The sequence below is a fragment of the Carassius gibelio genome, chromosome A22, assembly GCF_023724105.1.
Source record: "Carassius gibelio isolate Cgi1373 ecotype wild population from Czech Republic chromosome A22, carGib1.2-hapl.c, whole genome shotgun sequence".
NCBI classification, from domain to species: Eukaryota; Metazoa; Chordata; class Actinopteri; order Cypriniformes; family Cyprinidae; genus Carassius; species Carassius gibelio.
The window spans coordinates 20,620,984-20,633,013 of NC_068392.1; the positions used below are offsets into that span (position 1 = coordinate 20,620,984).

Sequence of the window (12,030 nt, forward strand, 5' to 3'; positions counted from 1 at the left end):
GGTGCAGACAGGATTTACAACACAAACAGGTTTATTTACAAAAAGGGGAAAAACAAAAACCCACGAGGGGGAAAACACTGGCTAGGGAAGACACTAAATAATTCTGCAAAACACAATAAACAAGGCAAACAAACTCTTAAACACTAACTACAAACAAATACTCACGTTAATACAAAGACTTCTCAAAGGGGGTTACAAGGGTAAACTTCTCACAAGACTGACCAGTAGGAATACATATGTGAAACAATGAACCGACGCAAGACAGAGCACACTAGGAGATCTAAATAGGGGGAACAATCAAGACACGACAGGTGGCACAGATGGGACAATCAAGACACGACTAGGTTAACAAGGGGGGCGGGGCAAGGGAACGAAACAACACAAGCACATGGCCCAAAGACAAGGCCATGCGCTTGTACACAAAACACGGGTCTGTCATGATCCTGCCTCAAGACTAGGAAAAATCAAGGACACGAGGGCAGAATCATGACAATATATATATATATATATATATATATATATATATATATATATATATATATATATATATGAATAAAAAGGCTATACGATAAATATATTTTTACTTAATACATTTCAGTTCAAGGAAATAGACGGCAGAAAGCGGCATTCTAGTTTTCTTCAGGCTTATATTAAGCACAAATATTTGTTTTTATTGCGAATGTTGGGGTGCATGATAAATATTGGCCGATAATTAATGTGCATCTCGTCAGTAAAGCCGGTTTCTCTAATCAGTGCTAGGGATGGGCGATATATCGCATGCGATTGTCACGCGCATTTCGTCAGTAAAGCCGGTTCCCTGATTAGCGGTAAATCGCCATCACCCGCAACTGAAAAACGGCACAAGTCTAGTAGAATGTCATCTAAAATCCTTAGTATCTGATCTCTTTTGGACATTAAGTTGTTTTATTTGTCCTTTGTGTTTGGAGCAAGTTAGCCGGATGTTTCACACAACTCAAGCTGTGTGAGATGTGTGTTTAGGAGCTCGTGTGCATTGGCTTTCAGTGATTGGGAGTAGCTGTGAGTCACTGATGGCCTTCCTGACTGCTCCTCTCATTAGCTGCAACTTCCCAAATGAATGTTTAATTAAAGGTGCTTTAGTGGAGCGGCAGACTCATTCTTCACAGTGAAAGTCACAGACTGTTAGATGAGCGTCCTCTCAAACTGCCTTAGAATTAAACTCATGGAGCAGTAAAGGAAAGCGTCACAGCTGTGCCTCACGTCTATTTGTCCCTCTGCTTTGGGAGAAGAGATGTGGCATCACTTGCTCTCCAATTAATTTGATATACTTGATTAGCTGCCTCTTTCTGCTGTTGTGCTGAATTATTACAGTTTGGGCTTCATTATCTCTGCAATGTGGATCATTAGCACATGAGGAAAAAAATGATATTAACACAATTGAAAGTGCAGAGTTACGTGGCACTGAAGCTGTTTGTTTTGGCAGAACGGGTGCTTCCAAGTTCAAGAAGTTAGGAGCACCAACAAAAATTTAGGAGCACCTACTGTATATTAAGGAGTGTCATAACTGCCAATTGAGCGGAAGAACTGGAAACACCCTGATGATTTAAAGCTTGAACAGTTGATCCTGATCCTGAGTTCTTTGTCACACACTTGGCATTTCTTGTTCGTGATTGTTCATTATGATTGCTCATGTTTTAGAAGCGATTAAGCTTATTCTGATAGCCGATTTTTACAATATCTTTTTCTTACTTTTTTTTTTTTTTTTTTTTTAAGCGATAGACAGTAAAAATTAACAAGACGTTTATTTGGTCTATTACAGTCTGTATCTGTAGCCATGAGAGACAACCACAGCATTTAAATGATGATCCAAACAAAGATGTTGCATACAGGAGCAGTTTCAGATAAAGGGTGGAGCGGTCACTGTATTGGCTCACAGCAGCCACATACTGTGGAGTAATTTGGGAACATTAGCAGAGAAATGAAGACAGGTCGGACCCCAATAATTATGTGTACTCACACAAATGCTCCCAAATATATTTTAGGGTTACACAAATTACATTTCGGGATGCATATGCGACCAAAACGGTCGAAATTTCGAACCCTGTCATGTGTCAGATGTCCCTCTTTATTGTTTCTTTTTTTCTTTTTAATTTTTTTAAAAATATACATTACAGCTTTGTTTGCTGTACTTGTTGTCAAAATATATTGAAATAATTTCAATTCCAAATCCGTTACTTGCACTGCCCAACAAGTACGGTTAATTTATTTGCTTTTTTGGTTTAGTCTTTGTGTATTTTTTTTAGGTTTATCATAATTTAGTCAACCTAAGTTTTGGTTTAGTGAAGTTCAAGTTAAAGAAATGTCTGTGAATTTTAGTTTAGTTTAAATCAGTGAAGAATTCCGTGTTTAAACCAGTTAAACAGATAATAACAATTATTTTGCTCAAAATTGCAGTTGTTTCTGATCCAGATTGATGTCATTCGAGAAATGTCTTTTTTTATATTTCATCTGAATTATTGCACCTTCACCTAAAAGCAAGAGAATGACAACTGGTATGGTTTATTTAATTCATTTACTCATCTAGTTTCCTGATTCATTATAGTACCATATATATTAGGACTGCATGATTATGACAACAATCATAATTTTCAAACATTCTCTTGAAATTGTAATTGCGATGATTAATTACAATTATCACAATTTACATTGAATGATATTTATACCATTGTTTGATGCAACTGCATGCCATTTTTTATATAAAAAATAAACAAGCTGGAAACAATCTAACTGAAAAACTTTTAGTGCTTTTCTATAGTATAAAGTCTCAAATGTCAACTATACATCAAATTGGTTTCTTCTTTAAATTATTAAAAGTAAAAATATGAATGGTATTATTATTATTATTATGTTATACTAAAGTTTAAATTAAAATAATGTGAAAAAAACCCCTTAAGATAACATGTAGAAAGAAAAAAATCTTAAGCACACAGAATAACATAAGTGGACTATGAACGATCAATTGTTGTTTTGAACAATTACGTAATTGTGGCATCCATAATTGTAATCGCGATTAGAAATTCAACTAATTGTGCAACCCTACTATACATGTATAACTCAAAAGCTAAAACCGCAAAATCCTCAAATTTCTCGAGTCCTGATTTCCTATAACTCTTGTGTGGTTTGAATGAAATATGAACACAACACAGACCAAATACTTCTAAACGAATCAAACCAGAATGTAATGACCAAAATTAACCCAGTGACGCTATGCAACATGATTTGATGATGTAGAATGAGCGGGGTATCCAAAACAAAAATGAGTGGAGGGCAAACTTTGAGCAACGAGGAGGTAAAGTGCCTTTTATGAGCTCTTTGTGAGTTTGCCGGTGGAGAAAATAAAATAAAAAGTACACGCATCAATGAGCGCGCAGTCCAGCAGACGATAATAAAGCGGCACTGTGATGTCAAACACTGATCGGTCTGTGCAGCGCCACTTCAGTTTGGGGTGTCCGTTGAGCTCTGTCACGAAATATACATCATTCACCCGGACAAATCAGGTTGTGATCGTATCACTATGCCTCTAGTTTCAGTATCTTTAGGTTCACAGTCAAAAATGCCAGTGTGAACGCCAAGTGGACCAGGACCAAATGTATTGTTTTCTTTTTTTGGTCCGGACCAAATCAACCAAGTGAACCAAACTACAAGTGTGAACGCACCCTAAAATTACAGATCTTATTGTGAATGAATTATCCATGTGTGTTTTACAATGGGGTCCCAATGCAGGAGAAAAGCTAGCTCGCTAATTCTGTTTCATTGCCACTTTATGTATGTGACGTACACTGCTCTCGGGATAACACAACCAACAACAGAAATGATCATGAACCAGTGGCAGATTGAAGGAGTTTAACAGCTGCCATGATGTTTTCTGGGAAGTTCACGTTGGAAAGTTTTCAGGAAAGTTTTCTTTGGTGAGGTGTTTCAGTCTACCAAAATAACTCCAGAGCATCTTCAGATTGTGTTTGAAATTGTATTACTCATTTGTTCTGTTCGATTGGTCTTCAACTATGTATTGTGGCCTTTATAGCACAAGCTTTGGTATAAATGTGAATGTTTTGTGATAAACTGTTAAAGTGATATTTTGTAATTGTAGTTAACCCCAATACTTGTAGTTGTGGTATTGTTTTGGTCTGCATCATGATAAAAGTTACATAGTTAAGATTGATGACAGTAATGCAGCTTTTGCCTCAAATTTTTTTTTTTCTATCTATTCTAAGTATTCTTCTAACAGATCTATGAATCCATGCTAACTGATTCTTAATCACAGAACAGTGGCATGAGTTTTGAGAAAGCAGCACAAGATGTTCATGTTGGGACACTGAATGCGTTCCAGAGTCTTACTCTTGGACAGTGCAGAGGGGAAGTGGAATGGAAACACACAAGGGTTTAGTCAAAAGATTCAGGCTGTAATTGAACGCATGTGTTGCAGATGGGGTCTGATGACGTGGCCGTGTAACAGAGGAGATTTCCCAGCCTGGAAGCACAGACACCGTCTGTCAGAGGCTCAAGGTTCAGCAGTGAAGGGAATATTTCCAGTGTGCTGCTGCAGAAACATTTGCATAAAGCACTAGGTGGACTGAGAGTTTGTGTCTATGCAAAGAGCCGTCACATGTTCCACAAACCAAAGCATTACATGATGTCAAGTGTGAGGAAATTCAACCCTTCCTGGAATCTGGGACTAGATTTACAAAAGATTCTTAAGAATGAAACGGCTAGTGTATTTTATTCTTAACTTGAGAATAGTTAATGATATTTAGTAGTCCTAAAAACATCACTACTACTACTTCTTCAAGGTGCAGTCGCATTAGCAGAATTTCAGGTACATTTTGTGTAGAAAACAGGTTGTTTAGTCTATTGTCAGTAGCACAGTTCACACAGAAGTCTTTCTCAAAGCAAGCGTCTGATTTCAGCGTGAACGTGAGTGGAATCTGTGTGGGAAACCTTCCTGCCTTCATGTGATACTTTCACTTGTGTTGATTTCTCTTCAGATGACTGGAGTTTTAGGATTGTGCGTTTTAGGATATATGTATATTAGCGCCCATACACAATGTGTTCAGTCTAGAGAGAGTGCAAGTGAATGCATCAGACCAAAATTACCATTTAAATGTTCTGAAGAATTTAGACCTATTTGAGAATTTAAGAATGTTCTATTTGGAACACTGTCACAGAACTAATGAATCTTTAGAATCTTAAACACATCTGCGTCAGTCTGGCTTCCGATGCTCAGTAGAAGATGTGCGTCTGGCCTGCAGACCAACAGAACGTCAGAGAGCAGTAGGAGGTCGATAGTAAGTGATTTAGCTCTCATGTGTTGTGAAAGGGCCTCCGTAATGAATTGTTTGCTGCACACTAACTGAATTAATAATGACTTTGCCTTCCCATCAGACTCTTGGCTTCTTCAGTGCACTGTTCTCCTTCTGTCACGGTTTCACCAATGGCTGTTTGGTGTCTGTGGCTGTAGGTGAAATATTTAGCAGCACTGACCGAGCCATCTCTCTTCATCTCTCCCAGGGCTTCGACCCTCCCCATCAGAGTGACACACGCACAGTCTACATAGCAAACAAGTTCCCCCAGCACGGCCATTATATTCCTCCCAGGTTTGCAGACAACAGGATCATCTCCTCCAAGGTAAGAGCAGACCGCATGATTGCTCTCAACGGTTCTTAAAAAAAAAAGGCATCAATCCCTTGACTCATGTGTGCATGTGTTTCCCTGCTCACGTTGAGAATTTGGCAGTAAAATCCTCCATGCTGTTTTGTTTGCGTTTTGTAGTACACCATATGGAACTTCATCCCCAAGAATTTGTTTGAGCAGTTCAGAAGGATCGCCAATTTTTATTTTCTCATCATCTTCTTGGTTCAGGTAAGCCCAGGTCGTGTGATGATGATGATGATGATGATGATGATGATGATCTTCGTCACCAGTGTTTCCCACAGGAGAGCTGCTGTAGCTCGAGAGCAAAATGACTTTCATATTTAGTAAATACATTTTGAAGCTATTTTAGTGTCTTGAAAAAGTAATACAGGTTCAGCGACATCAGTGCTGGATATAGTTCCTGTCGGTAAAGATTATGTTGACTACAAACATCTCTGTGGTGTTAAAGTACAACACGACAGCAATCAAAACTCTCGACATGTCATCGAGCGTGAATCACAGCTGATATTATGCTCTGAATTCACTCGGTGACTGGATTCCTGCTGGAATGACCGGATATTATCTGGGAAAATCAGCATAACTAGGAACATGTGACCACACCTTTAAACTCATTGCAATATAAACAATATGTTATGTTGCCAACATAGTAATAACACAAATATCATTTGGATTTATGATAGATAGTACTCTTAAGAAAAAAGGAACAAAAGCTGTCACTGGGGCATTACATTTTAAAATTTAAGGTACTTATATGCACCTCTTTGGGGTTAAGGGTTAGGGTTAGGGTTTGAAAGGGTACTGTCCCAGTGGCAGCTTTTTATATTAAAATAAATAAATAAATTCTGAGATGAAGCACGTCTCTTGTTTTCTCAAAGGCAGTATATGACACAGTTTCTAACCCGATCCTCTCTCTGCTCTACAGTTAATGATAGACACACCCACTTCCCCTATAACCAGTGGACTTCCCCTGTTCTTTGTCATCACAGTGACTGCCATCAAGCAGGTGAGTGTGTGAGCGTGTGTTCATGGATCAGGATGTGTGTGCAGGGTTGTGCCAGAGTGTCAGGTGTCTGTTCTTCGTAATCTCGCTCTCACACACAGGGATATGAAGACTGGCTGAGGCACAAAGCCGACAATGAAGTGAACGGAGCACCTGTGTTTGTCGTGCGCAGCGGCAGTCTGGTCCAAACCAAATCTAAGAATATCCGAGTGAGTTTCAGCCCAAAACACCTCCTTGTCCCCCCAGTCGTGTTAATAAACAGCTTCTTCAGACGTCATGTCATGCTGGTGTATATTCCTCCTGTGATCTCTTAGGTAGGTGATATTGTGAGAGTAGCCAAAGATGAGACGTTTCCTGCGGATCTGGTGCTTTTGTCATCGGATCGGGCCGAGGGGACGTGCCACATCACCACCACCAGCCTGGACGGAGAGACCAACCTGAAGGTCTGAACATATTGTCTTTGTACAACAGCGTCTCACTCAATTTCTCAGAGAGGTTTCTGAATAAACACAGTAGTCGCAATTCTTGAATTTCTTTTAGAAATTGTCATTTTTTTCAGGTTTCCATGAAATTGTATTGCAATGTTTAACCACTTCACAAATAAAGCGATCACAGATTCACCGTCTGCGTCTGGCTGATGTCTTGATAGAAATGGTTTAATGTCCAGATGTTAGGGTTTGACAGTGCGTGCGTGTGTGTGTGTGAAGTCAGAAGTGAGATGTGTGAGATGACTGTAGCTCTGTGCTGGTGTGCAGACGCACTATGCGGTGCCAGAAACAGCGGTGTCTCAGTCGGTGTCGCGGCTGGAGTCTCTGCAGGCCGTGTTGGAGTGCCAGCAGCCCGAGGCAGACTTATACAGGTACACCATCAGATCACCCAAATCCTCCTCAGACCCGGGAGTCCTCACACAGCATCTGCTCTCCTCCTCTCAGGTTCGTCGGGAGAATAACAGTGACCCAACAAGGAGAGGAGATCGTCCGGTAAGACCAGCTGCAGATCTGAGATCGATACGCTTCTGATGTGTGTGAATTGTATTTCAGTTGTTCATTTACTCATAATTTTGGTTATTCCTTTCAGACCTTTAGGACCAGAGAACCTCCTGCTTCGAGGAGCAAGATTAAAAAACACCAAAGAAATCTTTGGTACGGCATTCACACCATTAGGGTCCAACAGCATGGATTCACAATGGAGCTTATTTCGTATTTTATCACTGCACTTTACTCCTGAAAACAGTTTGTGTTTGTAATCTTTAATCAAAGTTGGGATCTTTCTGAAACATGTAGAGCGTAACTGTATGGTTGAATCGTGCAGGTGTGGCCGTGTACACAGGCATGGAGTCCAAGATGGCTCTGAACTACAAGTGCAAGTCCCAGAAGCGCTCTGCGGTGGAGAAGTATGTGTGTCATTTCTGCTTTACGTCAGTGCTCCGTTACGACCACATCATGTCTCGCCTCTCTCAAACAGATCCATGAACACGTTTCTCATCATCTACTTGGGCATCCTGCTGTTTGAAGCCATCCTCAGCACTATTTTGAAGTACGCCTGGCAGGCGGAGAACAAGTGGGACGAGCCGTTTTACAACCAGAAGACCGCCCAGGAGAGAAACAGCAGTCAGGTCGGCTTATGAGGCTCATATCAGTCTAGATTGATATCTGGCAGATCGGGTTTCATTAAGACTTTCTCCTCACAGATCTTGAAGTTTATTTCCGACTTCCTGGCGTTCCTGGTGCTGTACAACTTCATCATCCCCATCTCGCTGTACGTGACTGTGGAGATGCAGAAGTTTCTGGGCTCTTTCTTCATCGGCTGGGACTTGGATCTGTATCATGAAGAGAGCGACCAGAAGGCCCAAGTCAACACATCAGACCTCAACGAGGAGCTGGGCCAGGTGTGTGTGTGTGTGATTAGATCTGTAACACTGCCTGAGAGGAGTATAACCATACTAATGTTGCGCCCGCAGGTGGAGTATGTTTTCACAGATAAAACAGGAACTCTCACGGAGAACGAGATGCAGTTCAGAGAGTGTTCTATCAACGGGATCAAATACCAGGAGATCAACGGGAAGCTCGTCCCTGAAGGAATGACTGAAGACTCTCCAGACGGATCGCTGCCTTGTTTGGTAAGCTTCAGTTTTACCGCTCGGCTGGGGAGGATAGTGGTGCAGAGACACCAAACTTGATGTTTGTACTACAAATGGAAAACGGAGTCAAAATAGTGAATTTCTATGTTGTGTGAGTAGGGCTGGGATAAACGATTATTTTTTAAACTATTAGTCTAGCGATTATTGTTTCGATGCATCGATTAATCTAACGATTATTTTTTCCAGACCAATTTGATTTCGATCATCTCCCCATTAGTTGACTACTAACATGTACATGTTGCTTTAAATATCTGAATGAAAAAAACATGAATTCCTTAATATTGCAATATATGTTTATTTTATTATACTAAATAAAAGACTGACTAAGAATGCATTACTTTGCACTTGTATAGAGATAGCATTCAATAAAACCTTGACGCCTTGAAAACACATTACTGAACACATAATGCCTAGCTTACTGAAAAAAAGTTGATGTCAACTTGATGTCTAGCATTCAATAAAAAAGGTCACCCAAAATACTTGTTTAAAGCAATTGAAAGAATACAGTAACCAATGTAAACTTGAGGGCTTTAAGCTAATACAGAGAGTGCTTTTCCAAAAAAATAAATAAATAAAAATTAACAGTGGGAGCCAGCAGCCTGTCATGGAGAAAAAAAAAATCTCCGAATGCTCCACGTGAAACTTGTAGCGCTCGTGTAGTTTGAAGACTGTGAGTGCGCTAACGCGCGTGAAACTTTGGTGTTTCGCCCTTTTTCTATCGTGTTTAATTATTTTGATTAATATGCACGAGGGAGAGAGAGAGCAAGAAGCGCTCGTGTTGTTTGAAGACTTTGAGTGCGCGAGCGCGCGTGAAACTTTGGTGTTTCGCCCTTTTTCTATCATGTTTAAAGATTTTGATTAATATGCACGAGGGAGAGAGAGAGCAAGAAGCGCTCGTGTTGTTTGAAGACTTTGAGTGCGCGAGCGCGCGTGAAACTTTGGTGTTTCGCCCTTTTTCTATCGTGTTTAAAGATTTTGATTAATATGCACAAGGGAGAGAGAGAGCAAGAAGCGCTCGTGTTGTTTGAAGACTGTGAGTGCGCGCGCAGCCGGGGCTCTCTCTCGTACGTGCCCTGTCAGACGCGTACACTCTATTCTACATCACTCACCGATCAAATAAGGCTTTGACAGCCGCCAAAAAAAGATCAATGCAGAAAAACCCCTGGATTGGTTCTATAACGTTGGACAGAATGTTGATCCGGCCATCGCGTATATTCAGCGCACATAAGGTAAACGTTTTGCAAATGTTTTTTGCAGGGATGACAAGGTTTGACGAAAGAAAAACTTGGAAAAAGACGGATATGATCAGCTTATTTGGGTAGACTTAAGTTTGGGGACACAAAATTTGGGGAGCAAACTTGTTTTCACACAACATACGAATATATAAATGTATGTAACACTAGGCCATTCAGATTTGGCGTTATTAGCCAATAAAAGATGATTGGCAGCTGGCGGCAATGTTTTTTATAAATCATTTTAGAGGAAATGTTAGGAAAAGAGGAAGCTTATTTCCAATGTTCATACAGTTATGCCTTGATTAAAGATTTTGAGTTGTAGCACCGTGCTATTTTGACACACTTTGCTTGGCCTTCTAATGAATATTGAATGAGAAAGACATAAAATAGCATCATGAAATACAATAAAGTGTGTGTGTGTGTGTGCACCTTTCAGAGCAGGGAGGAGGAGTTGTTCCTGAAAGCCGTCTCACTGTGTCACACGGTTCAGATCAGCTATGATCAGACGGATGGGCCGGGAGACCCCTTCTCACACGCCAACGGCTTCTCGCCCCAGATGGAGTATTACGCCTCGTCTCCTGACGAGAAAGCACTAGTGGAAGCCACCAAGAGGTGTGTGTGTGTTTATGTGTGTTTTTATGTCAATGTGCCAGATATCTTCTTTTGACCATGACTGTTAAAACATGAAAAACACATATGGTGGACTCTATCTTTTGACTGCAGGATGGGGGTGACGTTTATGGGAAGCCATGGAGAAATCATGGAGATTAAAACGTTTGGAAAAGCAGAGAAGTACATCACACGCTCCTGTTTATTTTAGCTCGCTAAATGTGAGCCAGAGTCGTCTGTTTAACAGCTGTCTTTCGGGCCGCAGGTACAAACTGCTCCACGTTCTGGAGTTTGACGCGGACCGCAGGAGGATGAGTGTGATTCTGCAGAAGCCCTCAGGCATGTGCCTCTGAACACACGCGTGCGGTGCATCACTGAAGCGCAGCCTGACCCGTTATCTAATGACCTTCTGTCTCTCGTCAGGTGAGAAGGTGCTATTCACGAAAGGAGCCGAGTCCGCCGTTCTGCCCTACGCCACGAGCGGCGAGATGGAGAAAACCAGAGTCCACGTGGATGAGTTTGCTCTGGTGAGCTCTCTACATCATGCTTGCTCACGACTTCACTCGAGTTACTAGATCTCCTATGAAGGCTCGGTCACATACTCAAACATTTGGGTGTGCGAGCGCCTGCTGAACTTCTTCTTCAGACATCTAAAAGTCTCGCTGAAATGTCGAGGTCTGGTCTGAGTTCAGCTTCTTTCATTTGGATGAGGTTGATGAGAGCGCTGCAGTTCATTAGCTCCTCATTATCAGCTGACACACACACACACACACACACACGGAGGATTGTATTGAGACTCATGGGATGTTTCAGACACAGCAGCCACATTGAAATGCCGCTCCACACACTGAATGCTCTCTGTGTCTGTGCTTCTTGGCCAGCAGTTTATTCTCTGTTTTCCTGTACACCTATCTGTGTGTTACATCGTTCTGAGTATACTACAGCAAATCCACTCCTTCATTTGGGTTTGAATCAGTAGAATGGAGTTTCTTCCTCAGGGTCATGTTGGTGTGTCCCGTCTCTCTCTTGTAGAAGGGTTTGAGGACGTTGGTGGTGGCCTGCAGACACTTCAGTGCAGATGAGTATCAGGAAGTGGACCGGCGGCTCCATGAGGCCAGAACGGCTCTGCAGCAGAGAGAGGAACGACTGGTCGAGGTCTTCAACTTCATCGAGAAAGACCTGGAGCTGCTGGGAGCGACCGCCGTGGAGGACAAGTGAGTCACACACACACACACACACACACACACACACACACACTCTAATTTGATGCTGAGGTTGAGACAGCTACAGTCATTTAAACAATATAAACATGCATAATTGCTGAAACTTAATTTATGTTCGATATTTACTCGTTT

At 41.3% G+C, this 12,030-nt stretch overlaps 1 protein-coding gene across 9 annotated transcripts in view; it reads left to right on the top strand.

Moving 5' to 3' along the window:
- The window catches only part of LOC127943300 (phospholipid-transporting ATPase IF), a 39,135-nt gene that overhangs the window by 7,162 nt on the left and 19,943 nt on the right, over positions 1-12,030 (top strand). For all 9 annotated transcript variants that reach the window (XM_052539645.1, XM_052539646.1, XM_052539647.1 and 6 more), the window contains exons 2-18: positions 5,548-5,664; positions 5,809-5,898; positions 6,614-6,694; positions 6,793-6,900; positions 7,006-7,134; positions 7,447-7,550; positions 7,624-7,671; positions 7,769-7,833; positions 8,003-8,084; positions 8,156-8,306; positions 8,382-8,579; positions 8,652-8,810; positions 10,503-10,678; positions 10,790-10,858; positions 10,941-11,014; positions 11,099-11,202; positions 11,708-11,889. In XM_052539645.1, the coding sequence (XP_052395605.1) occupies positions 5,548-5,664; positions 5,809-5,898; positions 6,614-6,694; positions 6,793-6,900; positions 7,006-7,134; positions 7,447-7,550; positions 7,624-7,671; positions 7,769-7,833; positions 8,003-8,084; positions 8,156-8,306; positions 8,382-8,579; positions 8,652-8,810; positions 10,503-10,678; positions 10,790-10,858; positions 10,941-11,014; positions 11,099-11,202; positions 11,708-11,889 (1,937 nt within the window). The remainder of the gene's footprint in view (positions 1-5,547; positions 5,665-5,808; positions 5,899-6,613; positions 6,695-6,792; positions 6,901-7,005; positions 7,135-7,446; positions 7,551-7,623; positions 7,672-7,768; positions 7,834-8,002; positions 8,085-8,155; positions 8,307-8,381; positions 8,580-8,651; positions 8,811-10,502; positions 10,679-10,789; positions 10,859-10,940; positions 11,015-11,098; positions 11,203-11,707; positions 11,890-12,030) is intronic.